A 27,399-nucleotide genomic window follows, 5' to 3' on the forward strand; every position below is an offset into this window, starting at 1 on the left:
GAGAGGCCTCCAGCTCCTCGAGCTCGCCCAGCAGAGCGGCGCGCCTGGCGTTGCCGCACGTGCAGTACTCGCGCACCGACTGCTCGCACGCGGCGTTGCGCTCGGCGTCGGTCTGGCCGACGTACTGCACGCTGAAGCTGGCGTCCTCCTGCGCGATCTGGGCACGCAGCGCCTGCAGCAGGGTGGTCTTCCCCGCCCCGTTCTCGCCGATCAGCCCGTACCGGTGGCCCCGCTGCAGGCTCAGGTGCGCGTGGGTCAGCAGGAGTCGGTCCTCGACGGCGAGCTCGATGTTGCTGCCGCTGAACACGGTGTCGCCCAGCTCGCTCACGTGAAACTCGCCCACGAAGGTCACCGCCACGTCCTCCTCGTCGCCCAGCAGCATATCGTCGTTCCTCCTAGTCTACAGAAGCTTCGACCAAAAAAATATGAAGTGAGTGAAAAGAAATTGCTGGTTTTCCTCCCTTCGTGTGCGAAATGGTCCAGAAAGGGTTCACGCAAGACCACCTCCTCCTTCTCTTCCTCCTTCGCACATTTTTCTCTTTCCTCGCTTCCCATAGCATGTTTGGGTTGAGGAAATTAATTATTTTTGTTTTTCCGTTTCGTCTCTTCGAGACCCTACGACGAGAAGGGATTCCACGAGGCGTTGGCGTAGACGGGATGTTGCTGCGATATCAGCCGCGATACATCGAACTAAATAAACGCAGGGAAGAAAGCGAACAAAGGTGAGCCGCGTGAAAGTAGATCTTAGAGCTAGATCTGGCTGAGCTCGGCACGCCACCCGACTATGCGAGGAGAGAACGCGGGTAGGTTTACCTCGTTGATCTGTACTTTCTCGTGGCCAGCGTAGGACTTGCTTCTGCTGTGTGTCCTCTTAAGTGGGCTGTGGTGCGGCTCCGGTTCCGGCTGCAGCGTGATGGCGGGCACTTCCACCAGCGACACCGTCCGACCTTCCTCGCCCAGGATGTGCACATGCGGGGGATGCTGCGGCTGATGAGGTAGCTGGAAAGCGCCACTGCTCATACTGCAGGCGTTGAGATGTGTGAGTGCAGGTGTGTGCCAATGGCGCATGGTGCCATACGGATCATTGAGAGGGAGGGGGCAAACCTGGGCTCCAGCCGGCGGCGCGCAACGGGTCGCTTAACCGAGCTGTGCAGCGGTTCGACGTTGCTACTGGTGGTGGTAGCGTCCGCTGTTGGGGGCGAGGCCGGGATCATCGATGACGCCTCGGCTACAGAAGGGCGTGTGTCCCGCCCACGAACTGATTCCCGTTCGAGCTCCTCCTCCCACTCCTTCTGCATCTCTCGCTTGAGCTCCTTCTTCAGGTCCGCCTTGCCGATCTTCTTGCCGGGCAGTCGCATGCCCTTCTTCATCCCCTTCTCCCGCTTCTTCTCTAGCTTCGATCGCTCCTTCTCCCGCTTCTTTTCGTCTTTCTCCCTCTTCTCGCGCTCCCTCCGCTCCTTCTTCTCTCGTTCTTTGTCGTGGTGCTGCATCTGACCCGCCACCTTGGGTATCTCTCGGCTGAGCGTCTTCAGGCGCACCTGCGCAAAGTGCGGGTTGTGCGACACCGGGTACTGCAGTGCCTGCACGTTCAGCAGAGCACTGATCTTCTGCTTCTGTACAAACAGTACACGCGGCATGGTAAGAGTTAGCGGAATGGTCGAATATGGCATGGAGAAGGAGAAGGAGAAGGGGAGGGAGAGTGTACGAACCGGAGGCAGAACGGGCACCAAGCTTGGCGACATGTTCGTGTAGTGAAGAATTTGCGAGTAGAATCGTGAGAGCACATGGTAGAGTGCCTTGTAGCTGCCCTTGAGCTCTTGAAAGGTACCCGACTTGTCCTTGTCTGGCGATTGCGTGGAGTCAGACGCGAGAACCGTCACCCACGCCACCGCCAAAGCGGTTAAAGAACGAAGAAGGGGCTGATATACCTAAGCAGAAGACCTTGAGCTTGACCAGCAGATAGGTAGACATGGAGAGAATTGCGTGCGACTCCGCAACGAGCGGAGGCAGCGTCTCAAGCGCGAGGTCATCTTTGTATGTGTCGAGTTGCATCAGGATGAGGTTGGGAATGTCCATCAGAGCCTGCTGCACGCCGAGCAAGTCTTCCAGCTCTCTGTTGACGTTGACCATCATCCCCCAGAGTCAGGACCCATGCAAAAATGCACCTTAGTAATGGGTTGCACCCGCGGTCGCAGAGATGCGTACTGGAAGGAACCCGCTTGGTCGACGGCGTACTGCTCGCTCCTCTGTCGCTTCTGGGCGTGGTGAGTTTGCAGGGAGTAGGTGCCCTCAAACTGCGGGTGATGCCGATGGAATTCGATCTTCTTCACCAGAAACGTGCACATCAGCTGCACCAGCTGCGCCTTTTCCTGCATCCTGTGTTGTGAGGGAGTTAAGGAGAGAGGCTCGAAGGGGTCAATCCACGAGGACTACCACCTGAGAGTCCCAAACGTTGGGGGGGGAGGCGCAACATACTTGGCGGTCTTTCGCAAGTTTTGAAGCCACGCCAGGTGCTGGTAGCACTCGAGAAGGACGCACGGCGAGCCCTCCTGAAGCATCTTGAAGAGACTCAACAGACAACTGCAGCAGGGGAATGAGGTCGCTCAAGTGAGTGCCACCACCAACACAGTTCGCGCATACGCGTGGGTCAGAACGGGAGAGGAGCTGAGCGTACCGTAGGCACTCCTCGTAGGAGTTGCCCAGCTTGCGACTCTTGATATGCGCGAAGTAGCTATCCGTGACACCGTTGGCGGCCCATATCTTGACGTCCTCAATGGGTGGTGGGCAAATGTTAAGGAATTACCAAGGAACGAATCAGCAGCACACTCGCGTTGATCAAAGAATGAGGGTTTGGGGGGGAGGGGGTAAAGGATATTGTCTGCCGGAGCGAGAGCCCACATGCGATGCCCGTGAGCCAGGGCCTTGCGCGCCAGATATTCAGCCGTATAGACAAAGTCGAGATCAAAACCTAGCAAACGCATGTGTCACGATGCCTGTCAGTGGTGTTTGTCGCGAAGTGCCCCGGTGGCGCACAGAAGAGAGCGAGGTACGAGCGGAGGAGAGGCGTACTGTGCTTGAGGAACGATTGGTGGAGGGGAATGTCGGCGTTCATGAATTGCGCCTGCTTGGACTCCTTGCTTGTGCTGGCCAGAGCGACGGAAAGTGGGATGGTCGGTGACGAGGCAACGCCGAACGGAGACATCTCGTCGTCGGGGTGGCTGCCGGCGTCCGTGTCGATCGGCCCTTCGCCTGCGTATTCGATGCCGAGCTTCCCGAAAAGCTTGCTCTTGCGGTTGGCCTTTTTCTCCTTGGTGCCGCCGGTGGTGGCGGTATCGTCGACGCTTTCCTTCGGTCGAATCTCCTTGAAGCCTTTCTCCTTCATCTGGAGAGACTTACGCAGCTTCTTGAGCTTGGTCTGCTCTGACTTGCTGCCCTCGGACGCAAAGTCGTGTTCACCTGAAGCGAGCATGTTCAAGCCGTCCTCGTCGCTGCTGCTTATCGTGCCCCTGCACACCGCCGACCAACAGCAAGTGAGCATTAGTCGCGTCGCCATCCCATTTTACAGAATAGAAGAGACCACGCAAGGGCGTTAAGGAGAGAGGGGAGGGGCACATACCCTGGTAGGATCTCGCGCCTAGTCTTCTTGTTCTTTTTCTTCTTGCTGGACCCGGTGGTAGGCTTGCGGCCGCCTTGTTCTTGGCCTTCGCCGCGCATGTCGCTCTCGATGCTGTCGGCGGAATGGCTGCGCTTGTCTTTCTCCTCGCGCTCTCGATCGATGAGCTTCATCATGGCCTCGAACGTGATGATCTCGCCCTTGCCCTCCTTCTCCCGCGAGGAGCCGCTGATCGTAGGAATGATCGACATCTCGCCGCCGCCGCCGCCGCCGCCGCTTCCGCTTCCGCCGCTGCTCTTGCTGATCGCACCAGCGCGCGTTGGTGTCGTTGGGCCGCGGCTGGTGCCGCCGCTGGCGAGCGGCTTGATGCTCATCCCACCCATCGCGCCATCGCCGCTGGCCAGCGGTGATAGGCTGTGTCCTCCGTAGCCGTTGCTTGCCGCCGACGAGTAAGGTGTGGGTATGCCAGTCTTCCCGCCGCTGGTCAGCGGCGCCATCGTGAGACCTCCGTGGCCTTGGTTGCCCCCGCCGCTGGTCAGCGGATTCATGGAGAGGCCGCCACTGTTGCGCTGAGCGAGAGTGAGGCCGCCTTGGTTTCCGCCGCTGGCCAGAGCAGTCATGGTGAGGCCGCCGCTGGCTAGTGGTGTCATCGTGAGGCCGCCTTGATTTCCGCCGCTGGCCAGCGGAGTCATGGTAAGGCCGCCGCCGCCACCGCTGACGAGTGGTGTCATCGTGAGACCGACGCCGCCGCCGCCGTGGTTGCCCCCGCTGGCCAGAGCAGTCATCGTGAGGCCACCCTGCTGGCCCTGATTGCCACCGCCGCTCGCCAGAGGGCTGAGAGTCAGGCCGCCGTGGTGGCTGGCGCCCCCGCTAGTAAGCCCAGCGCCTGGATTCCCGCCACTCGCCAGCGGGGTCATGGTGAGCCCGCCGCCGCCGCCGCCGCCGCTGGGGATGGGGGCGATAGTGAGGCCGCCTTGGTTGCCGCTGGCTAGTGGTGTCATCGTGAGGCCGCCTTGATGTCCGCCGCTGGGCAGCGCGGTAAGGGTGAGCCCTCCGCTTGGACTGCCGCCACCGCTACCGAGTGGCACCATGCTGAGTCCACCAAGGCCGTGCGGTAGGCTAGCCGTGCCGCCACTACCGAGTGGAGTGATCGACATCATGCCCATCATGGGCGATCCGCCCGGTATCAGCTGGCCGGGCTTGAGAGCCGACGAAGGCGACAGCACCGGCGATGGGAACGTGTCAGGCATCAGCAACGGAGACGCCGAGGCACTAATCGACCCCTTTCGGTGGCTGGGTGGTGCTGGAAAGGCGAAGGCGCGATCCGAGACGGGACTCCCCCGAATGTTGGGATTCGGATCGATACCGCCGTTGGTCGCACCACTTCCAGCCGTCGGGCCGTCGAAATGCAGTTCCCGTCGGCCGTGGCCAGAGTCACGCCTCGGCCGCCGCGAGTCGCGTAGGCTCGATTTATGTTCCGTAGCTGGCGAGGGAGGGCTAGCCGCTATAGATGTGTCGAGGTCGCTGCTTGTCTTCCTCGGAACGACCGGTACCTTTCGCCGCTCTAGAGTGCACGATTAATTTTTTAACTTTTTGTTTTTTCGCTGCTTGTGGTGAGAGCGGGAGGAAGAATGCATCATGTGTACCTCTGTTGCTGGAAGCTCCGGAGGAGTGTAGCGAGGTGGCTTTGTCTTCGGCCTGGGATGCAAGAGAAAACGAGCGAGGAACAACGTGTGTATCAGCTACTGAGCAATTTGATAGAGGGTAATTAACACCCCAACATAAGGTTGGAAAGCCGTTTGCTAGGCGAGGAAGATCCGTACATTGGCAGCCGCGGGCGGTATATCGTCGATGTGGAGGTTGTCCTGTGACCCGCCCCACGTTCGCGATCGTCGGTGCTTTCCCGGCGTATCCTGCCCCAGACCGGCTTTGAGTCTCTGTAGCCGCCGGATGACGGCCGTTATGGAAGGCCGTTCCTCCGCATTCAACTCCAGCATGTATTCTAGCCAACACCATCCGCACAAAATTCCCATCAGGTCAGTCCGCACCAGTTCACAAAGAGAGAGAGACACAAAAAGAGGTCACCACGTACTGATGCATTCGTTGAGCTCCGGTGAGTATTTGGGTGCGAGAGGAAAGGAGAAGTTGGCTTGGAGGATAGCTAAGCGTCCGCCTATGCTGAACGCGTCCTCGAAGAAACACATCTTGTAGAGCATGCAACCCAGAGCCTAAAGAGAGGCACCACGCACGCACGCATGTTTACATTCATGTGCATCAGTGACCAGTTGATGAAAGAGAGCTCGAACCGTTGTTGAGCGCATACCCAAATGTCGGCCTTTTCGTCAATGGGCTTCGCAGCGTAGAGGTCCAGCATCTCCGGCGCTCGGTACACCATCTGAGGAGGTATAAATACAGTCTTAGTAAAGGCTGAATGAGACTTCAGGAGAGGTGTAGCTTTCTGCTTACCGTGGTGTTACGCTCAATGTCCGCCTCCGCCGCATCGCGCTCGGCCGCCGTCTTGGGGTGGTGCGTCACCGATGTGGCGCTACCAAAGTCGCACAGCTTGTAGGCTCCATCGTTGCCCAACAGCACGTTCTCGACTTTGATATCCCTGTGCGCAATGGGTGGTCGATGCTGGTGAAGAACCGCCACGCCTTCGCACACGTCTACCATGATGGCAATAAGTTCGGCCTCCGTGAAGTACTTGCCCTCTGTGTGGCGTGCCTCCATCACATCGAACAAACGCACTGCAAACATCACACACACCACAGCACACGCGTGTTAGAGGAGAGCTGGCCAACAACGCCGCGAGAGAAAGCTCCCTGTAAATGGAGCGTGGTGATGGGAGAAGGGAGGGGTGACGAGCACCATCGGCGTATTCCATGATGATGTTGGCCTCCATAAGGTCTTCTCCTTTTCGCTGCTCCGCGCTGGTTGTCACGTTGGCACACTCGAAATGCACCAGATTGCGGTGGGGAGGTATGCTTTTCTGTTGGTGTTGGTGGTGTTACATCGGCGCGCCAGAGGCCAAGCCCCAAAGTGATATACAGAGCGAGAGAGCAAGCCGTGGCCAAGACTCACAACAGTTGCAACGTACCATGAGTGAAACCTCGCGCTTGACGAGGTCCATTTCATCGACACTGACCAGCATGCGCTTCAGGGCGAACACATTGTTGGAGCCCTCCTCCACGACCCGGTACACGTTTGAGTAGCCACCTTTGGTACACCACACCAACACCAAAAAGAACAACAAGACACAATGATCGCAAGCACGGTGAGAGGGCGCAGCGACCAGCTGCTAGCGGGGGCGAACCGCTGGGAGCGATGAAGATGAACATATATACATAATATATTTATTTATTTTCTATTATTTATGGGGAGGTGCAGGTGGCGCGAAAGGTGGTGGTACCTTCTCCCAAGATCTCCTTGACTTTGAACCGTCGATTCTTGACTTCAATCGTCTTTCCAATCAGAGCTTTCGCTTTTGCGTCCTGAGATTACATACACATACACGATGGGTGTTCGATCATGGAAACTGGCTGAGCATTTCCAATGCCACGATCGCCCCCAACGGCGGTACCTTCGATGATGAAGACGAGGCCTTGGTTCTGGAGGAGCCTTTTTTCTTGCTACCTCCCAGAATGGTCTTCATGCCGTGTTTGGGGTTGGTGGTGTGAAGTTTTGTGTGTTGATCTAAAGAGAGAGCGATTGATTCTTTGGGCCAACCCTCCTCTCTTCTCGCCCTGGGTTGTTCTGGTCTGTTCGCACCCGCCCAACTGGGAGACTATTTTGACGAAAATTCGCATGTTCCCGTTTAAATTGAGAGATTGGAAAAAATTGACAAGCCTCCGCAAAAAAGGCCAGCAGCTCCTCCGCCCTCTTCGCCACCCAGACGACTGCCAGACCGCGGCCAAGAGCGCTTCAGCCGCGGCTGCCGCTGGTGACTTGCTTCACGACCTGATCCAGTGCAGTCTCCGTTTCGCCAATGAGCTCCTCCAGCAAAGACAGATCTGTTGCCGTACAGGAGGTGTTGATTTTTTCAACTAGTGAGTTAGAGATCTCAGGGCCAAACCACCCGCTTGTAGAGGCCTCACACGATTCTTTTGGGGAGCTGGGGCGACCCAATCGTACCATGCACCAGCTTCTCCGCGCTAGTGGGAGCAAGAAGCCCTTCTCGTGTCCTATGTACATAGCTGGCATGATTGGGATCATACAAAGGTGAGTAAAGTCCAGCAGTTGCATAAGGGGAGAGCGCTGTGGGGGGGGTGAGAAGATACCTGAAAAGCTCTTTGAACTGCACCACGAATTTGTACTTGGGATCATTCTGCAATGTGTCCAAGAAGTTGCGCTCTATATCTATTCGGAGTGAGTACAGTTGTTTTGTTAGAGACAAACCACCTCGAGTCGTAACTAGGGGGAACATACCGTCTGTCGCTGCTGTGGCGGCATCATGATCGCCATTGCCGGGTTGAGGACCGCGACGTCGGGTGGGCGTGTAGTCATCACCATCGCTTTCGTCGCTGGAATTCGCGGCAGCGTCGAGAATCATTGGCGACGAGCCCTCCGAAGGGGCGTCGCTCGTGGCCAACATGATCAAAGGGCTCGACGGCACTGACGTCGGCGTTGGCGTGTTATCACCGGTGGTCCCACGTGTTTGGCCGTTGCCCTGACGAGCGTCGCCGTCACTGAACTCGTATTCGTCGGCGGAAGCGGTGCCCTTTCCGTCGAGGAGCCCCAGACGCTTGAGCTGCTGCTCGACGGACAGGGCCTCCTCGAGGGTGTGCAGGCGCGATCGCATGAAGCCGAGCGCGATGTAGTCGACTTTCTCGCGTTCGCGCTTGCCCGGAGCACCGCCGTTAGCTTCTTCCTTGTCTTCATCCGTGTCCGAGTGTTCGTTGGCCTCTTCTTCATCTTCTTCCGTCGCTGCAACGGCTTTGTTGGCCTCCTTCTTGACCCCACCCCGCAGCCTGACGCCGTCCTCGCGCTGTCGCTTGCGCTCGGCCGAAGCAGCAGTCAGCAACTCGGGTCCGGCCTCGCCCCTAAACGTTGATGTGGTAACGCCCGTTAGAAGCAACAATGAAGAAGATGGGTGTAGGACGCGGGGTTGACAACAGATATAATAGGATCGCGTACTTCATAATCTCTTTCCACTTGCCGTAGCCCTCCTGCAGCACGGCCTGGAGGAGCAGGTAGTCGTGTCGTCGCTGCCACAGCGACACATCATCTCGCCAGCGCTGCTGCAACTCCGTCCACCCGCCATCTCGTATGTCAAAGTCCTAGCAGGTAAGCGGCACACCGCGTCAGTCTCACTTCGAAAACGGACGGAAGGGCCAACGGTAGGGTGTTCGTGTTGTATGTGTGTGTGTTGTGTGTGTGAAGAAGATACCTCTAGGGCTTCGGTAGAGCGCATCTTGCTCTCGATGAGGTGGAGCTTGGCAATGCGCGTGAGTATGTCCTTGCGCTTGACGGTGGTGTCCTTAGGCACGCCGTCGGCGTAGGTGCTGGGATTGGACGAGAGATCCTTGGGTTCGAGCAAATGGGCGAGGTACAGGTTGCCGTAGGCAACGATCTCGGCATAGCTCTTGCGCTTGAGGGCACCCCTTTCCCGGATGAGGTGGCGCCACGTGCCGTCGCCCAACCCGAACATCAGCACCATCTTCTGGAACGCCGCGCGCTCGCTTGCACTGAAGCCCAACACCTTCATGGCCTTGCCTTCTCCCTGCATGAGACCTGCATATGCGTGTGCCAAACAGGCCTGTCAGAGCGTTGGCGAGGCAAATGGTTGTTTGGGGAGGGAAACCCGTACGGGTTGAAGACTTAGGGGGCTGTCCTTCCAGGCGGGGTTTCTTGCGTGGACGCCCAGGGCCACGGGGGATGGAGACGCCCTGGCTGTCCTTCTCCGATTCGGCGCTCGACGACTCGCTGTAGTCTTCGTCTTCCATGCCCTGGACACGATGCAAAGTGGTGAGTGCGCGCGTCAGATCAACAAACAGGGGAGGGGGAGAAATAAGCTCACTAGCAGCGGTAATGCTCCAGCTCGCGCGTACGTTAACAGATTCCTCTTGTTCCAGCTGCTGGACCTCCGAGTAGCGAACCAGTTTAGATCGGGTGCGGCGGCCTTTGCCCATGGCTTCTTCGTTTTCCTTGGCGAACTCTTCGTACCGCGACGCCAACAGCTTCTCCCAGAAGTCCTCCTCTTCCTCCTCTGCTCGTGGGTGGGTGGGAGGAGACCGCGGGTTGGCAATCGCGTCACCAACCGCCAATCAATGCTACAAGAGGTGCTGCATGTGTCTACATACCGTTTTGCACAGCTTCTTGAGAAGTGGGAGTCGGAGCGGAAGAAGTGGACGTCTTGAGGCCGCTGAAGGAGGCCACCTTGAACGAGTTAAGGTAGTCGTCCTGCGCCACCGACTTTTGCTCCACTGCCACCTGGTGTTAAGCACACACATAGCCATGCATTTGTGCACGCATTAGCTGCCGTTTTGGATATTCGTTGGGAGGGTGCGAGTAACGAGAAGCATGGACTGTACCTGCGAGCGGTCAAGGAGGGCATCGATAGCAGCGTCGTCGTAAATGATGCGGTTGGCGTCGTCCTCAGCCTTGGCTGCGGCTGATTCTTCGGCCGCAGAGACACCTTCTCCGCCCTGAGCCTTGGCCTGCTCCGCCTCGGCCTCCCTCTTCTTTTTGGCCTCGTGCTCCTCCTTGAAAAGCTCCGCGGAACCGAACCGGAGGATGGAGTCGAGCTCGGCTTGCTTGAGGGCGTGGGCGCCCTTGGAGCCCATGCGGCGCACCACCAGGTGGTCGAGCATCATCTTTTCCTTGGCCCGTTGGATGATCGTCTCTTCGACAGTGGCCCGTGTAACGAGGCGGTAGATCATGACTTTTGATACCTGCCCGATCCTGTGTGCACGCGAGAAGGCCTGAATGTCGTTGTGCGGGTTCCAGTCCGAGTCGTAGATGAACACGGTGTCGGCGGTTGCCAGATTGATGCCCAGACCGCCAGCACGAGTCGACAGAAGGAACACAAACTTGGAGTGATCCGTGTTGAACCGATCGATTCGCTCTTGTCGATCCCTGGTAGCGTGTTTTGTGTTATTTACATATAATGGATACGCGCGCGTGCGTGCGTTGGCTCCCCTGTGGACAAGAGTCTCTGTGAGGTGTAGCCGTACCGTCCAATGATGTTTCCGTCGATGCGTTCGTAGGAATAGTTCTTGTAGTAGAGGTAATCCTCCAGCACATCCAATAAGCGCGTCATCTGTCCAAATTAATACAGCTACGGTGTCAGACGATCATCATTTGAAACAACACGCCTTCATGCGCACCACACACACACCTGGGAGAAGATGAGGACGCGGTGGCCCTGCTGGTGAAGCTTCGTCAACATCTTGTCCAACAGAAGAAGCTTGCCCGACGCTTGCACCATCAGTCGTACAGCCTCCTCTCTGGTCTCTGTCTTGGGCTCGTAGCTTTCAAACAGGTACGGGTGGTTGCAGCACTAGTGGGATCAAGCGTCATGGAGGAGGAGGAGGAGGTAAATAAAGGACTCCTAAAATGCCGGTGTTACATCGATGCACGCAGTATCGTACTTTTTGGAGCTGTGATACGACGTTGAGAAGCGACACCCGACCTCCTCCGTGGGAGCCCACGCCAGTCAGCAGCTGCACCACGTAGTACCACGAGATGTGGATTTAGCGTGCGGGCCGCACACACGCGAAACGGCGGGTGACACAAACCTGATAATTCTTGGTGAGGATTGCGCGATAGAGCTCCTTTTGCACCCGGGAGAGCTCGACTCGGATGATGAATTCACTCTTGGGCGGGATCTTGAGCTTGACGTCGCCCTTCACGCGTCGCAGCATATGCGGTGCGAGCAGCGCGTGAAGCTTCTTCACTTGCTCTTCCTTTTCTAGGCTGGGGAACTCACTCTCGAACGTTTCCACTGATGGGAACCTAGAGAAAATAATAGTAATGATGATTAGGACCGCGACGATTAGAACCACCCCAAGTGCGATGTCAGGTACCTCTCTGGTTCGATGAACTGCATCAGATGGAACAACTCCGAGAGGTTGTTCTGTAGCGGTGTGCCAGTGAGAAGCACCCGATGCTTGGTCTTGAACTGCGACAGCGACTGAAACAGCACCGAGTTCTTGTTCTTGAGTCGGTGGGCCTCGTCCACCACAAGACACTCCCACGTCGGTCGCTGCAAGTAGGTCACTATGCGGCAAGTCAGAAAGGTGTCAAATAGCGCCCGGGCGTGGCGGAGCTAGCAAACATCGGCAGTGAGGAAAAAGCGTACAGTCCATGCGGATCATATCGTAGGACGTGATGAGGACGTTGAACTTGTAGGGCTTAGGCTGCCTCTCTTTCTTTTTGTCCTTTCCACGCGTCTTGCTCGCCGCACTCTTCAGCTTGTCGGGCTCAAAGAAGAACTCTGTTTCCCGGATCACTCGCCGTGAGTCCTGCGAGCCCAGATACAGCACCTGTTTTCGTGCGTGCGTGCGTGCGTGCGTGTAAATGGTCAGACGACGTCACAAAAGCCGTGGACCATAAACGAGCAGCCCATGCGGATTAACGTACGACGTTGACGTTGGGCACCCATTGCTGGAATTCGCGCTTCCAATTGGCGAGCGTGGACAGCGGGGCCACAACGAGGAATGGACCCCAGCACCCCTTGTCAAACATCAGCGTCGAGATGAACGCGAGCGACTGAATCGTTTTCCCTGTTTGTGGTCTCACAGGTGAGCAGCGTCCAGCCAAAAAGAAATTGTTTTAAGCTCCGCGGACAGCTGCTGAGAGGGCACGTACCGAGGCCCATTTCGTCGGCCAGGACAACGTTGGTGCGTTCGTGCCACGAAAACAGGAGCCAGTTCACACCTTCGAGCTGGTAGTCGTGCAGCTCACCTCCTGGTTTAGAGGGATCGGTTAAAGTAACCATGGGGAGGCCAGAGAAAGTGTGCACGAGAGGAGAGAGAGAGAGAGGGCTCGGGTGTACCTCCAAGGCAGGTGGACTGCTGCTTATACTTCTTGAAGGCCTTCTGCTGGGCCTGGTCGGCGTTGAGCTTTTTCTCGGCTGCCTGCATGTTGGCGGGGTCGTTGAACTGACGGAAGAGCTCCAACTTCTGTTGAAAGTCAGGCAGGTCCTTGATGTCCTTTTCCTGTTCCCATGTACACTGGTCGTAGTCCAACTCGTCCCACTTTACCAAATACGACTGCGTTCCATCCCTCTCCTTCCTGCGTGTGACCACCACACCCATATAATAACGATTAGCAAGATCGTCATGCCGAGGCCGAGAAGAGTGGCGTTGATGATGGAGAGCGTACTTCGATTTGACGATGCGGTCGATCACGGTCCATGACGTCTTAATTCCGTGCTCGTACATGGCGTCGCTGTCCTCCTGCGCCTCTATCAGGTCATCCAGGTCAACGTCCCACACGGGTCCCTGCTCTTCCATCTTAGAAGTGCAGGCGAGGTGCGTGAGTGTGTTATCAGACGAGAGAGAGGGAGAGAGAAGCGAAGCGTAAAAAGCGGTGGTCTGTACGAGAGAGCGCAAGAAGTTGAGATATTTGATCCTGGCGAGGCGGAGTACGGTGCGTTCGTCGATCCATTCGCTGTGAATATAGGCGCGGTCCTTCCACTTGACCAGAATCTCGATCGAGTCTCCGAACCCGTCCTTCATCTGCCTCTTACTAGGCGTTTCCTCACTTTCCTTTTTCTTATCTTTCCCCTTCTCCTTGCCCTTTTCACCTGCTTCCAGCTTTGCTTTGTCCTCACCATTGGCGGCTTTCTCCTTCTTGCGTCGGATGCAGAGAATCTTGTCGATGGCGCGCTCATCTTCTTCGCTCTCATCGCTCTCGTCGCTCTCTTCGTCTTCGTCATCTTCTTCTTGCTCCGCCTCATCGTCCTCCTCCTCTTCTTCGCTGTCCTTCATGACCTCTCTCTTGGCCTTTTCCTGCCTGGCTGTCGTGCCTGCAGCGAGCTGTGTCGCCCGCTCGCTGGCGCACACCGGGCAGAACCAGTCATCTGCACACGCAGACTCGTTGCTTGAGACTCACGAGGCCATTTTCACGGGTCAGGCTCGCAATGGAGCAGAGCGCGGCATACCTTTGGGGACGCTCTTGAGTGGCGGCGCGAGACAGCCGAGGTGGTACACACGAACGCATCCGTCACAGCACAGAAGATTGCCCTCCTTCCCGCACACTTCGCAGTAGTCACCATGTTCCTATCGTGGAGTTTTTGTGGAGTAGCATGACACCACGAATCACGCATGAGCCCGAATGTTGTGTTGAGCACGTGGCGCAGCAGGGAGGAGTACCTCTACGCTGACCTCGGCCTTGCGCTTGCGGCCGGGCCGATTGCTGCTGCCGCTACCTTTTGCAGCAGGACCGGCAGCCTCCTTCTTGACTCGCTTGCGTGGCGTGGCACCGCCTGGTCCGCTCTCGCCGTCGTCTGAGTCGGAGGCCAGGTAGTTGGCAGCTGCACCCTTCTCGGCTGCCCACCACGACGTCTTGCTTGCGCGTGCACGCGAAGATCTGCGCACAGTAGCGCCAGCAGGCGATTTGGATGTGTGGCCTTCTCCGGTATCCTCCTTCTGCTCATCCACCAACGAATTGATGCATCAGTGTTGAATTGGGGGGGGGGCAAATTCAATTTATTTGGAGAAAGAGATCTCTCATTCCACCATTCCTTTGGAGATTATTAATCAGCAGGAGGCGTACCTTAGCAACATCGCCCTTGGGGGCTGCACGACTTCCTCGCTTCATCTTTTGCTTTCGGCGGAGGTGTGGCCGTTGTCTTGGCCAAGCTGCTGCCAGGAGTGTACACCGCAGGGGCAGGACTTCCAATCCCACATATAACCCGGTTTCTTCCCTGGCAAGCCGCCCGCCAATAGCGCATCGCCACCACCCACAGAGATCCCAGTCAAGGAGAGTCCACAACATTATCATAGTCACCACCCCCCTTATGGTGATATATATTTGGAAAAGTGGGATCGTTGTGCATCGGTCCGAAGTCGCCAACCCCTTGGCTCATTTACACCTCAGGTGTTCTTCCACTCATCGACGGGAATGGGCAGGTAGTAGCTCTTCGTTTTGTCTTCGTCGCGCTTCTTGAGAGTCTTGGGGAACACCTCCTTCTCGAGGTCCTCGAGGATGGCCTTCCGCTTTCGCTTGTTCGCCATCTTGAGCTCCGCCGCCAGGTAGGAAGCCCGCTCTGCATTGATCACTGAAGAAGCAGAAGAACAGGAATCGATGAGACCACAGCGCTCTTTGTGTGCGAGGAGCTTCGGTACGAATGAGTGAATGTACGTTTGGTGAGGAGCAAGGTGCGGAACAGTTCGCTTTCCTCAAAGACCGGAGGGGACGGCAGGTGAGGCTCCGAGTCCGGCACATCGTCCTTGGATGCGATGTTAACTCTGTGTATGACAAAGACGAGAGAAAGAGAAGAGAGAAGAGAGAGAGAGAGAGAGGCAGTAAGTCGGGTAGCCTGCAATCACACTCGTGGTCTACTGATGACATCCCCATACCGGTACACGACTTGCTCATCGGTGGAACGGGCGTGATCAATCTCGACCACCACGTATACGTCTGTGTGATGGAAGGGATGAGTGCGTGTGGACAAGACCAGGAGAGGTGCCATGGAGAGAGGAATGGCGTACGGGTCATATGAGAGGCGAACTGTATCGGGAGGGGCGAGGAGGGCTTGCCGGGCTGAGTATCCTTGAAGATGATCACCACCACATCATTTCCTATGTGGCGCTTCCTCTCCAGCTGTGTGTACAGTGATGTTGGATGCGACCACGTCAGCCGTCAACCGGCAGGATGGGCCAAGAGAGAATTATTATGCCAGGCACGTACTCGGCTGGGGTCGTTGGGGAGGAGCGGCAAAAGAGTAGAGACGTGGAACATGACTTCGAAGTTCTCGAATGTCGTGAAGTAGGACTCGGTGCCAGTGGAGTCAGCTGTGATGGTTGCAGGAACAGAAACCGGCAGAGGGCACGAAGGTGAGAAGAGAGAGGGTTTGTGTGTGAGGGGAACCGAGAGAATTCAACGTACTCTTGACGTCGAGTCCGGCCCGATGACGCCTCCACCCCTTGAGGCGGATGCGATCGCCCAAAAAGTCCAGGAAGTGCTTGAAGGCGGGGCTCCCCACAGCTGCGGAACGGTCGAGAGAAGATCATCATCAGCGAACAGCGAGACAACAAGTGTAAAGAGGGGGAGGGGAGCAGCCATACGATTGTCGTAGAACTCTGTGCACAGCACGAGCGAGAGGAAACGGTTAATGATTCGGCGAGCGCATGTAACAGGGAAGAGTATCAGGGCAGAATGGCGCGTACCCTGCTCTGATGTCTGGCCGTCCTTGGCGTACAGGACTCCGAAGCGGAAATGCTGTGGCATCTTCTCGTGCAGTCCCGAAAGGGCGGGTGTGAGAAAGAGGGGATCTATGCAAGGGAGGGAGGGGCCAGGGCAATGCGCGCACCCGAAGCACGTTGTCGAGCTTGAGGAACTGAGCCTGTGCGTTCTTTTGCCGAACCACTCGCATCTTTGCGTTGCTCAAGTGCGGCTTCGTCTGCGCCGTTTAGGAGTGAGATACGCGAATCAGTCACCACGCGATCGCTTACAAAACAACAATGTTAATTTGGTGTTATGAATGGCACTTACCACTTTGAGGAGTGCCTTCAAGAGGTCCTTTGATACAGCGACCTTCTTGCGCTCCTTGAGCAGCGAGGCCGGAATGTCCCACAGCTTATCCTCCTGGCGAGTGTCGCAGGACACAACATGACCACCAATGTAAATGCACGCATAGCTTTGGCGCACTGGGGGGGGGGAATTGCAGCGTACATCGGTTGTTCTGACGAGAGCGCGATAGACTTCGCCACTTGCGTCGAGCTGCGAATGAGGCGTGTCCTGTTTGGCGTGCACACAAGTTGTTGGGTTGGTGAGCTGGCCGGGAAGGTTAGGTTGGTGGAGTGGATGGCCCCGTATACAGTGACTACCTTTTCCTTGGAGATGGTGATGGTCAAGGCCCCCACCACAGGATCGACGCCCACAAAGTTGGTGTGAACTGAGGAGGAGGCGGAGAGCGAGGGAGTTAGTGAACGAGAAGAAGCCCACGTTAACGCAAGGACGCACTTGACTCACCTTTGGTAATGAAATACTTGGAGTACTCGACGCAGTCGTTCTGGCTGTCGATGGAGAACGTCGCCGCCGAGAAGGGCGCTTGCGAGTCGCCGGCCTAGCGGCGCATGTCCGTCAGCGCTGGTGCCGCAGTGGAGAGGAGTCCATTGGAGCATAACTACGTACTTCGATTTTAAACTCTGAGTTGGGGAGGGTCACGATCGAAGACGCAGTAAGCGTGGGCCTCCGCTCGCGGCTTTCCCGTCTGAAGGCCAGAGGAAGGGACCACGCCACCACTTGAGTCAAGAAGAAGCTGCTTGAGGTGGAGGAGGGTTGGGGCTCACCCGAGGAAATGGCTGCGGGAAGAGGATCTGCCGGAGCTTCTGATGGCCTCCTTGTCGACCACGCAGTAGTTGTGGAGCGGTTGGTTCTGTCCGCGAAGAGAGAGAGAGAGAGAATCAAAATAAGCAGAGGCCGTGTGGTGTGTGTTCGTGTGCGTGTGTGGTGTGAAAGAGAGAGAAGACGTGTGGCGAACCTGGTAACGCTCCCACCGACTTCGCTTGGCCTTCTTCTTGTTCTTCTTGAAAGGCGGAAGCTCGGGAGGCTCGGCGTAGTTTGAGGGCGCGTTCTCCGGCGGCGGCTCCAGAAGATCCTCGTACTCGGGCTCGTCATCGTCGTCATACCCCATGTCCGTCTCGAGGTCGCCTTCGTCCTCTTCGTCGTCCGATTGATCCTCTGTGCGACCACGAGAGAGGTGGGGTGATCAGTACCGGGAGTGGTGAATGGTTGGTGAGGCAAGGAGGAGGAGGAAGTACGGTGTTTCATCCAGTTGATAATCCTGTCCGCGCTTCCGGAGGTGACCTCGAACGGCAGATCGAGCTCATTGTCCGCTACGTTGAGCTCTGTGGTGGTGCTATGCGTCAGAGAAGGCGGTCTAGACGATGCCAGGATTGCTCCACGCACAAAAAAAGAACGAACGGGGGGGATGAAGGTGAAGACACATACCCTTGAGTTTTTCGAAGAGGTTGACAAGCACGCGAGGCAGGTGGTGGATGTGGTTGTTGTGGATGTCCAGGACCTCCAGCGCGGGGCTGCGTGCCAACTCGCGCGGAAGCCATCGCAGCTGATTGCTGCCCACTCTCAACACAGAGAGACTCGACGACCTGCAGCCGCCGCACGAACGTAAGTCATGGAAACACCTTCCTGCTCGAGAACGAAAGAGAGACCCTTGGGGGGGGGGCCGGTGGTGGTGGAAGTACCGAGACACGTTGGCGGGCAGCTCGACGATCTTGTTCCCGGAGAGGTCGAGCACGTGCAGACCGGCCATCTCCTCGAAGAAGACGTTGGGTATGTAGATGAGGTAGTTGTTGGTCATGCGGAGCTCCTCGAGCTGCTTGAGCCGGTACAGCTCGGTGGGGATGTCGGTGAACTTGTTGTGCGACAGGTCGAGCGCGCGCAGGTTGCGCATTAGCGAGAAGGTGGGCGGCAGCTTGGACAGGTGGTTGTGCGCCACGTTCAGCAGCGAGGCGCTGGCCAGGAGGTTGCTGATCTTGGCGGGCAGGATGCTGAGGTTGTTCTCCGAGAGGTCGACCCAGTAGGTGTCCAGCGTGTCGTTGAGCTTGAGCCACCTCGCTGATTCGGCTTCGGGGAATGCGGCCAGGCCGAGGCCGCTCAGCGCTGCCGTGTGGTTGCCCGATTGCAGACACCGGTCCAGCGCGGCCTTGACCTTTCCTTCGACTGCCAAGGCAAGCGCGTGAGCATCATCACCAAGTCCGAGTGGCTGGCAACGCGATGCTGCGCGTACCTGTGTCTGGCTCCTCTTCGGGTTCATCCTCGGCCACAAAGCTTTCGCTGATGCAATAGACATCTGCACGGACACGGTCGGTCCACAGCAGAGCTCAACATTCGACTGGAGGGGGATAGGGGGCGAACGTACTGCCGCTGGCCTCTTGGGCGATCTGGATGGCGATGTCCTCCTTCAGCCTCTGGAAGGAATCGGTGGCAGGTCCGGGGCATGGATGGGCGAAGAGGTGCGGGTTCTTGGAGATGAAACTGCACAGGCGGGTCCACATTACATGCACGTCACCATGTAAGCCCGCTTCTTGCAGAAAGAGAGAGAGAGGAGAGGAGCGCGAAGTCGCACCTGGCGAACGTAGAGTAGGAGAGGGATTGATCGTCGGAGGCAACGTTTATTCCCTCGCCCTTGGTGTTGTTGGTGATGCCGTTGAAGATCCGCGATTGCCCTGCCATAAAAAAAGACCAAGCCCACCGCGCAAAAGGTTAGACGTGTGGTGCACACCGCGACGAGCCCCGGGTCGAGCTCCCAGTAGGGCTGAGCCCGTACCGCCCTTCACGTAGTGGATGGAGAAGGCGCCCGGAGATCGAGTGCTGTACCGCACCAGGAAGGCCTGATGACGACAAGTGTGTGTGACGTCGCACCAACCAACATGAGGTTCAACAAACAAACAAGTGCTTCGATGGTTGGTGCTGATCGGGCGGGCGGGCGGGCGGGCGGGCGGGCGGTGTGAGTGGGCACCTTGTCGTTGGAGGGCATGTTGTCGAGCAGCCGCAGGCACTGGTCCCGGTCTCCGTTCCCGTGAAACCAGAGACGCCCCTCGGCGAGCACGCTTCGCACCTTGCCCACGCACAGCTTGAGGGGTCCGAAACGGGAGAGGAACAAGACGAAGTCGCTCTTTTTGAGACTGGCCCCGTCACCCTCTGTTTCCGCAGCAGCAGCCGTGGTCAGTTGCGGGCCGCCAGCCGGCGTGATACAGTGCTCTCACGCACGTGTGTAGTAAAGGGGACGTACCTTTCTGTCCTTGTGCGAGAATGGCAACGAGGCACCGCTTGTCCAGTGCCGAGGCGGGTCCAAACTCACGGTCGTATTGCGCCACCACATGCCGCACCTCCACCTCGTCCTGTCCCGGCAACGAACAATTAATTAAAATATTATTTTATTATTTAAAAATAGTTTTTCACGCGAAAGAGGAGGGGGAGGGTACGTTGGAAGTGGGGTGGGCGGCGAGGCATCTCTTCCAAAAGCCGTCGACCTCGGGGTCGTCCGAAACGCTCTCGCGGCGAGGCGTAAGAGCCTGCCCCGCGGTGCGGGTGGGAACACCTCGGCTATTGAACATACGTATGTTGTGGTCGTCGGCGTCAAACGGTTTGTGCGTGGTGGAAGAGCTCCTTTGCTGAAACGAATTTGCTTGGTCCGGCCCAAGCTCAGCGTCGACACCAAACGTTTTCATTTTTATCATTGTGGTGGCACGTGCGCCGTGTATCGCGGTGCTTCTAGTCCTTGCCCCCGGTGCTGCTGGTGGTGGCTTGCTGTGCCTGCTGTAGAACCGCGATCTTCTGCAAGAGATAGGGAGACCAATGCGAGCCGTACTTCTCCCACAGGGCAGGCTGCTTCCAGTCGGTGCCGCGCACAACACCTGGATGGCGCATGATCATGGAAGTGATGTGAGTCGAGGAGTGGTGAGTGCGGCCTCGGCTCAAGAGAAGAGAGCGGCAAACCTCGGCATTGCGGAGCGTGGCAGTTGCAGGTGAACTCATCGACTTCGCTGCTGTCAGCCATGGAGTAGTCGAACGTGATCTCCTGCACTGCCGCAGGTGAGTACCAGGCGCCGGGCACCAGGGTTGCGTACCCCTGAAAGAAGAACGAAAGAAAGCGGGGAGCACCTCGTCCACACCGATGTCCTTCATGGCGACGAGGATCGCTTCACCGGCAAGGCCAGCGTTCGGATTGCATGAGTGGTTTACAAAGTCCTAAAGATAACAACGGAGGTCACCACTTGATCAACCACAACGCGAAAGGGACGCCGCTTGGCGAACGACGAAGGGAGGGCAAAGGAGGGCGTGGTACTGCGGGTTCTCTCCGGCCGTACTCAAACGGTATCATGTAGATGTCGTCGTGGAGCTGCAGCACGTAGCTGTGCTCATCGTCGGGCACCCCCGCGAGGCCTGCCGAAGAGACAACCCGCCCTGCACGTTTGCCCCCCCCCCAGCGCAAAAAATGAACAACCCCAAGAAACGGAAAAGAGCGGCCGTGAGTGGGAGGGGGGGGTAGTACCGGTCCACACGACGAGCACCTCGCCTCGCGTCACTGGACGGTCGCGTACGAACATGCCCCGCCCGTTTCCGCTGCGGCGGACTTCCAGAAATGGCGCCACGAACGAATAGTCCGCCCAGGTCGCCTCTTCTTCGCCATCCATCGCTCCGCTTTCTGTGTCGTGGGGAAAAGATGAGTCAAGAAGGCCCCGGTTTTTTGTCTTGGCTCGCACACCAAAGGCGGTGTGAGGAAGGAAGGGTGGAGAACACACTGTGGCGTGGGATGGTGGTGAAGTTAGCCACTTGGCGGTGGTTTTTATTCTTCTTCTGCCCTGCTCGCGGTGGTGCAGACGATCGCTGGTGGAGTTCTTCTCGTTTGGGTGGTGGCACTGAGTGCTCTTCTTCTTCTTCTTCCCTACTACTCTGGGGATTGGCGTCGTTGTGCCCCACCCTTTGCCGAAGTCGCGTTCGGTCTTCTTCTTTTGTTTCGTTTGTTTGTTCCTCCTTCGAGCGCTTCGAAGTGGTGATGGTTGTGTTGTGTAGCTCGCGCACCTGGAGCTATCCACGTACCCTACCACGGAGACGACAGCGCCGCAGCTTCTCCTACACACCGCAGCTGCTATCAAGCGCCAGGTGGAGAGCGGGATGGTGGCGTACAATCGGTGTGGGGACCGCCGCCGTGTCAAGTGGGGGAGGTGGTGGGATGTGGACGGGAGAGGCAGCTACTACAGGCGGCGCACGGGGGGTGGTTGGGAGACTGGAGGAAACGCGAAAAGAGGACCAAGTAAGTGAAATGGTCGCGAAGACGAGAGAGAGAGAGACGCGAACTACTGCTCTGAGGGGAAGTGAGGCGGTGAGTGGATAAGTAAGTATCCAAGGGAGGAAACGGGGTGGGGTTACGTTACGGTTTATACAAGTTGCCGGGGCAGTCAAAAAGGGGTGTGGTGGATCCACCCTCGGTCCGGGAAGCAGCTCTGAAGGTGTCCTGTCGCCGCTGGGCCCAGTGGCGACGTTAACACCACCGGGAACAGCAGCTGGGGAGGTACCAACGTGTTGTTGCTGCGACACTCGACGACGCGAGAGATAGCCGCCGACACCGCCGATGGCAATGACGTCCTTGTCCTGCTTCCTGTTGAGGAGGATCGCTCGAGACATATCATGTCCTCGCGTCCCCTCGCAGAAGAGTGACTGGTCAGCGATCGGTTGGAGAGTAGTAGCAGGAGGAGAGGACAAAATTCGGAACGCCCGAGCAGCGGCATCGTCGGTGGTGGTGGTGGTGGCCGCTGGGCGTCGTAGGGGAGAGGGGAGGAGAGAGGGGAGGGGCTGGCAGGAGCTCGGGCTCGGCGGGTGGGTGGTGACGGTCGAAGGCGCCAAAGGCGAGTGTTGAGCTTGTCTCCGAAGTCTCGCCGCTCGGAATAGAAGGGGGAAATAGCCGCTTGGTCGTGGTACGGTTGTGGTGGTGGTCGTGCGGTGTTGTTGTTGTTGTTGGGAGGTCCGTCGTCGAATCGGTTGTCGTTGCGTAGCGCGTGGCGGACCGCCGGCGGAGAGCGGGTGCGTTGCTGCTGCCAGTAGGAGTAGTAGTGTGTGAGTTCCGCGGCTTCTCCCGCTCTCTTCCTCCTCTTGAGATCCGTCCTTTTTTCCTCCTCGTCCTCCTTTTCCACCATCAGATTCACCTGCTCGGGGCGAGGGTAAATCGATCTCATACTGTACAGCGGAGGGCGGCATCCGTTAGAAGGAAGAACTGGCCTCACCTTGGTCGAGTAGCCAGCCCTGGCTGGAGAAGAGCTCGGTGTAGAGCTCGTCGTCGTCGAAGTCGCCGACTACGGCCGCCGGCTTTGGGAGTTCAGCCGACGCGGGGTCGAAGAGGACATCGATGGAGTTGAACGAGAACTGGCCTTCTCCCGGAGACATGGGGGACGTGCTCGTTGGCGAGGTCTCCGTGCTGAGCCACGTTTCGGTCGCTGCGTCGTCGTCGTCGTCGCTCGCGTCGGCACCGGCGGAGACGAGGGGCGAGCTCGCGCTGGACAGCTGCCAGGTAGGGTGGTAGGGCAGCTGGCTCGACCTCGAGGGCACGCTCGAGCCACCGCCGAGGCTGATGTGGGCGGTGCGACCGAGGCCCTCGGCGCAGAGTACGTCGACGAGGCCTGAGAGCTTCTCCACCTGCGTGGCAGAGGCACCCATGACGGATGAGTGCACGGCCTGCGCGCGACGGCTCGGGGTGATGGCGTGGAACGAGTCGATCAGGCCGCGAAGATGGCCCTCGAAGGTTGCCTGCAGCTCGGAGGTCGCTGCAGCAGCAGGTGCTTGTTGCGCGGCGGGGTTGTCGAGGCGGCGTCTCTTGGCCGGCGGGGTGGCGGGCTGTGCGAAGATGGCCGCGGGCGAGGCCGAAGACGAAGGCGTCGCAGGGTTGCCGGCGCAGTAGTAGGGCGAGGAGACCGGCGTGTTGGGGGCCGAAGACGCCGCAGCGGGCGTGAGAGGAAGCTGCGTCATGACGGTCTGGAAGAGGCTCGAGATGAGGGTCTGCTGAGCCTGCTGCTGGGCCTCGATGCGCGCGAGCGTGTCCTGGATGGAGGAGTTGCAGTCGCTGAGCGGGCGCTTCTTGCTGGCAGCTGTGGTCTTGCCCTCGACGGAGGCGGCAGCGGCGGCGGCGGCAGCCTTCCTCTGTTCCTTGACCTTCTTCAGTTGGAGAGGCTTGGAGACGACTCTGATCGGATCGGAGAGCACGTGTTGAGCGAGCGAGGCGGCCGAGAAGCGCAGGCGGAAGTAGGCGCCCTCGTGCTGGGACGAGAGCACGTTGAGAACGCACTCGACCCGGACCTTGTCGCCCGCCGATGTCTTGTCGACGGTGCAGTTGTACTCGACCGGCCGACGTGAGACGTAGTGGACCGGCTTTTTCCTCGCATGTATCGTACATGAGGGTGGCCTCGAGGGTGCAATTGTTGAAATTGATGACCCTCCTGTCGAAGTCGCCCTCCAAGGAGAGATCGATGATGAACGGCACATTCTTGATGACCGAATGCAGCTGTTTGTTCTCTCCATTTTTGTGAATCGCCTCCTGCTCAGCTGATTCCTGGTTGGTGATGACGAGCCGAGCGCCTGCCGCCGGGGTCGATGTGGAGGCAGACATGGTTGATGGGGTTGATTTTTGCCGTATCGAAGCTGGGGCTTGCTGTGTGGGGGGGTAAGCTGCTGTGGGCCGGGGTGCTGTGGAAAAAGCCGGGAAGAGGTTGGCTCTATTTGTACTCGGGGTGGCCTCACACCCCTTCTCTGAACCCCTTGGCACAGCACCTTCCGTCCCATAATGGCCAACGAGGTTCCGTTCCCGGATTTTTACAGGCACCAAACAAACATTTCTTTTCTCTTCGAAAGTTCGCCCACAGCCAGAGGGAGACGCGGGCGAAGCCAGCCGCACCGCAGGTGGTAGGGCGTCGCAACACGAAATTTCGCCCTTCCACGGTCCTTTTTTCACCCCCCGAAAGGAAAATACCTCTTGCATGCCAGCATACGATTGGTTTCTTCTAAGCTCCTCTCTGATATTTGATTGGTTTCTTCTAAGGTGCCTAAAAGCTAGCTGGTTTTCACTGCGATAACAGAGAAAACAGAAAATGACAGGTGCAGGGGATAGAGATTTCAAGGAGAGAAGAAATCCATGTTCGCTGATGACTTTTCGAGGCAACTGTCAGATTTGTCATCAAGGCCACTGTGAAAGGAAAATCGAATGACATTCAGTGGAGATGTCATTGACATGTCAATGACATCTCATAACTCTTGTTAAATAAAACCCTTTGTCAGCAACAGTGTGGTGATCATCGATGCATCAGCTATCCAGCGCCACAAAGAGGGCAAAAGCAGCACTGCATGCTCAGTGCTGGTATCAACAAAAAGTTGGAGCACTAGGCCTCTGGTCTGCTCCAATCTTTAATCACAGATCAAAATCTGCAGCACTCAACGTTGGGCACAAATTGGCAAAAGTATCAGAATCAAGGTATGTATCCTATTACTAATGATTAAATAAAAATGGCTAATTGGAGTAGGCCCAGTGTGCAGTCTTGGGCTGGGGGGAAGCATCCCTTCCCAGCCATCAAGAAAAAGCCCTTCCAAGAGAAGAATGGATCCTTCTCAACCTCCATGCATGTGCTGGGGACCACTTTATGTGGTAAACAGCACATGGGGTTGCAACATGTTGGTCCAGCCATCCACAACACCTTTGCATGCTTGCTAGGTGTGGATGTGCCTCAAGAAGAACTGCCACAGAAAGACTCTGTGGTGCAGTTCAATATTGAGTTTCTCATGTGCTGGCAGTATGCCATTGCACACAAGTTGGCATACAGTCAGGTACACAATCCCAGTGAACATGGGTCCAGGGTTTTAACTAATCATGCTATTGCAGAACATCAACATTGCCCTCAATGGCACAACAAAAGGCCAATCTCACTCTCTACTAGCCCTTCACTTTGGTGTCATGCTCAACAGCAAAGACTGGATGGCAACCATTGGCGTGCTCAACCTAGCTGGGGGAAAAGAACAAGCCAAGATCATCAACAACATCTGGCAAGACCTCAAGCAGCAACAACAGAGGATGGGCATACCCCAGAAAGAGCTTCACCAAATCCAGTCAATATCTTTTGATAACACAGCTGACAATCATGGTGCAAAGAATGGAATACACACAGAGTTAGATCAACAACAAAAGGAAAGCACCAGGGTGGTGGGGCAAGAATACAAACCACTGCTCAAGAAGGGCTGCAGTGACCACATTGCAGCCCTGTGCATAAAGCAATGGGAGCATCAGGTGGCTCAGAGAGCAAAAGAATGGGGGCTGGTGAAGCTTCTGCCACCCCCCAACACAAAGCATTACCTGAATCAGTTCACAGCAACAATGAAGCAACTCACTCAGCAATTTGTCAATGGTGCATGGAAGGGCCACTGGCCAACATTCATCCACCTCCTTGGTGCACACCCAACAGCACCTGACCAAGTCACACACACACAATTTGTGAGCACCAATCAAATGGCCCACTATGCCTATCAATGGTACAGCCACACCATCAGTAGTAGGGGAGGCACTCACCTATTCCTTGTCCAGGTTCTATTACCTGAACCTCTAATATGGGGGGCTGGACCTCACAACCACAGACAAAGACCAGCTGGACTTCACAGCCCTCATGGACCCCAACATCAAGCACCTGATCAAGATAAGTGCAATTGGCTTGGAGGTATGGGTGGGTACCATGGAAAGCTCTTCCTCAGGCTGACCATTCCTTTTCCTCTTTCTGCACAGGTCCTTCTCAGACCATTCATGCAAGGGTTACCCACAATCTCAACAATTGGCAAGTACATTCAACACATCAGGAAGCTACATACCATAGTGTCAACATTGCTCACCAATGATGCCACACACCACACCTTCTTCAACAACAACCACAGGCTTGTTGTCTACCACATCACCCACTCTGATCTGGCAGCTCAGCTACACTCTTGCAGCTCAACATCCTCACTGCTCACATCACACACTCTCACTCACTCTCTCACCTGCTGCCTCCAACTACCCTGCACACTCACCACCCCCACATCAGCACAAGCAGTCCCCTTACTTCACCCTTCTGCTCAGCTTCCTGTGGATGCCACACCATCATGTCCATCATTCATCAAACACCACCACACCTACAAGACACTCTACCTCTCCTCCATTCTCAACACCCTGCAGAAACACAACACCAAGTACTTACCCAGTGGTGAGTACACCACCACACCATCACTCCACCACATCCACATACAGACCAGTACCCACAGCATGGAGCAGGTCTTCTCTGATGTGGACCAGCAGTTCAAGTCACAAGGGCCAGCTCTGCAGGCAAGCCTCCTCTCAGCGCTAATCACAGCACACAAAGCCACCAACATCAGCTCCTACTTTAAGACCTATCAGGAGCACTTCAAGGTACTGCACCTAGTCACATTACTACGCACACCAATGTTGAGCTAATTTACCAATCTTCAGGTCACACAAGAGGCGCGAGACTACATCAAAAGGGAACCCACGCACCTCGACCTGCAAGCCAGCAAGGCGGAGCACTTCTTCGAAGGCAAGTGCGCTGACATTGAGAGGGCGCGGCGGCGCATCACCCGCGAGCAAGAAGATGAGGAGGTCGCCTGAATCATGCAGAACTACGGACATGCGGTGGTGCTGCCACTTACCAACGAGACGATGGCCTCCTTCCTGCGCGAGTGGAAGAAACGTCTGCCCCATCTCCGGCTTCAGATCGGGAAGAAGAGCCGTGCGGACCTCATCGAGAAAATTCGGGCCTTCGCGATCGCCAACCCGGCGGTACAGCTGGCTGAGGGCGACGATACCATGGAGGTCGAGGAGGAGATGACCCCTTCGCAGTCCCTCGCTGCACTTCCCACTTCATCGCCCTCGGTCTCCCCACTACCATCTCTCACATATCCGTCATCTCTCAATTCCCAGCCCGCGCCCCCCCTTTCTCCTCTACTCTCGGCGCTCCCCTCCGCCAGCGCGGGCGACATCGCTCCCCTCTCATTTCTTAGTTCGTTCCACATCGGGTCTGGGCTTCGCTTCGCCCAGGACGCAAGAAAATAAGAGAAACTTGCAGAAATTAGGA

The 27,399-nt window shown here is 57.1% G+C and overlaps 9 protein-coding genes and 1 pseudogene across 9 annotated transcripts in view; 2 read left to right on the top strand and 8 right to left on the bottom strand.

Moving 5' to 3' along the window:
• Positions 1-382, bottom strand: part of ACA1_090840 (ABC transporter family protein) — a gene marked incomplete at both ends in the record, with an annotated part of 1,592 nt that extends 1,210 nt beyond the window's left edge. Inside the window, one exon of the mRNA XM_004334560.1 lies at positions 77-382. Within this exon, the coding sequence (XP_004334608.1) occupies positions 77-382 (306 nt within the window). The remainder of the gene's footprint in view (positions 1-76) is intronic.
• A 233-nt stretch (positions 383-615) lies between these two features.
• ACA1_090950 (uncharacterized protein) lies at positions 616-4,863 on the bottom strand (the record flags this gene model as incomplete). The annotated part of the gene is made up of 12 exons (XM_004334561.1): positions 616-690; positions 814-1,021; positions 1,105-1,538; positions 1,566-1,613; positions 1,710-1,843; positions 1,929-2,113; positions 2,206-2,376; positions 2,476-2,580; positions 2,675-2,731; positions 2,899-2,968; positions 3,070-3,506; positions 3,617-4,863. 12 exons carry the CDS (start codon positions 4,861-4,863, stop codon positions 616-618), a joined length of 3,171 nt encoding a protein of 1,056 aa, XP_004334609.1.
• A 552-nt stretch (positions 4,864-5,415) lies between these two features.
• ACA1_090960 (protein kinase) lies at positions 5,416-7,265 on the bottom strand (the record flags this gene model as incomplete). The annotated part of the gene is made up of 8 exons (XM_004334562.1): positions 5,416-5,615; positions 5,706-5,841; positions 5,937-6,008; positions 6,080-6,360; positions 6,482-6,602; positions 6,711-6,829; positions 7,023-7,104; positions 7,194-7,265. 8 exons carry the CDS (start codon positions 7,263-7,265, stop codon positions 5,416-5,418), a joined length of 1,083 nt encoding a protein of 360 aa, XP_004334610.1.
• A 269-nt stretch (positions 7,266-7,534) lies between these two features.
• ACA1_090970 lies at positions 7,535-14,343 on the bottom strand (annotated as a pseudogene).
• Positions 14,344-14,652: 309 nt separating this feature from the next.
• ACA1_090980 (leucine rich repeat domain containing protein) lies at positions 14,653-19,863 on the bottom strand (the record flags this gene model as incomplete). Its single annotated transcript, XM_004334563.1, has 25 exons — positions 14,653-14,825; positions 14,921-15,027; positions 15,139-15,199; positions 15,271-15,382; positions 15,470-15,573; positions 15,668-15,766; positions 15,949-16,009; positions 16,092-16,181; positions 16,274-16,366; positions 16,454-16,519; positions 16,645-16,676; positions 16,754-16,847; positions 16,916-16,994; positions 17,074-17,159; positions 17,265-17,464; positions 17,545-17,631; positions 17,735-17,820; positions 17,989-18,466; positions 18,534-18,596; positions 18,666-18,781; positions 18,873-18,972; positions 19,074-19,137; positions 19,266-19,447; positions 19,539-19,647; positions 19,732-19,863. The coding sequence occupies 25 exons, from the start codon at positions 19,861-19,863 to the stop codon at positions 14,653-14,655; spliced, it is 2,874 nt and encodes a 957-aa protein (XP_004334611.1).
• Positions 19,864-20,020: 157 nt separating this feature from the next.
• On the bottom strand, positions 20,021-20,943 carry ACA1_090990 (nuclear protein SET, putative; the record flags this gene model as incomplete). Its single annotated transcript, XM_004334564.1, has 5 exons — positions 20,021-20,163; positions 20,246-20,378; positions 20,411-20,497; positions 20,595-20,692; positions 20,802-20,943. 5 exons carry the CDS (start codon positions 20,941-20,943, stop codon positions 20,021-20,023), a joined length of 603 nt encoding a protein of 200 aa, XP_004334612.1.
• Positions 20,944-21,504: 561 nt separating this feature from the next.
• ACA1_091000 (uncharacterized protein) lies at positions 21,505-22,504 on the bottom strand (the record flags this gene model as incomplete). The annotated part of the gene is made up of 2 exons (XM_004334565.1): positions 21,505-21,536; positions 21,685-22,504. The coding sequence occupies 2 exons, from the start codon at positions 22,502-22,504 to the stop codon at positions 21,505-21,507; spliced, it is 852 nt and encodes a 283-aa protein (XP_004334613.1).
• Positions 22,505-22,507: 3 nt separating this feature from the next.
• Positions 22,508-23,906, bottom strand: ACA1_091010 (cudA family protein; the record flags this gene model as incomplete). Its single annotated transcript, XM_004334566.1, is given in 2 exon segments — positions 22,508-23,675; positions 23,692-23,906. The coding sequence occupies 2 exon segments, from the start codon at positions 23,904-23,906 to the stop codon at positions 22,508-22,510; spliced, it is 1,383 nt and encodes a 460-aa protein (XP_004334614.1).
• A 1,752-nt stretch (positions 23,907-25,658) lies between these two features.
• Positions 25,659-26,933, top strand: ACA1_091020 (uncharacterized protein; the record flags this gene model as incomplete). Its single annotated transcript, XM_004334567.1, has 5 exons — positions 25,659-25,689; positions 25,916-25,978; positions 26,061-26,113; positions 26,391-26,717; positions 26,778-26,933. The coding sequence occupies 5 exons, from the start codon at positions 25,659-25,661 to the stop codon at positions 26,931-26,933; spliced, it is 630 nt and encodes a 209-aa protein (XP_004334615.1).
• Positions 26,934-26,936: 3 nt separating this feature from the next.
• Positions 26,937-27,377, top strand: ACA1_091030 (uncharacterized protein; the record flags this gene model as incomplete). The annotated part of the gene is made up of 2 exons (XM_004334568.1): positions 26,937-27,197; positions 27,363-27,377. The coding sequence occupies 2 exons, from the start codon at positions 26,937-26,939 to the stop codon at positions 27,375-27,377; spliced, it is 276 nt and encodes a 91-aa protein (XP_004334616.1).
• Between the last annotated feature and the right edge of the window lie 22 nt (positions 27,378-27,399).

The sequence above is a fragment of the Acanthamoeba castellanii genome (genome assembly GCF_000313135.1).
Source record: "Acanthamoeba castellanii str. Neff unplaced genomic scaffold scf7180000084645, whole genome shotgun sequence".
Lineage (NCBI taxonomy): Eukaryota > Discosea > Longamoebia > Acanthamoebidae > Acanthamoeba > Acanthamoeba castellanii.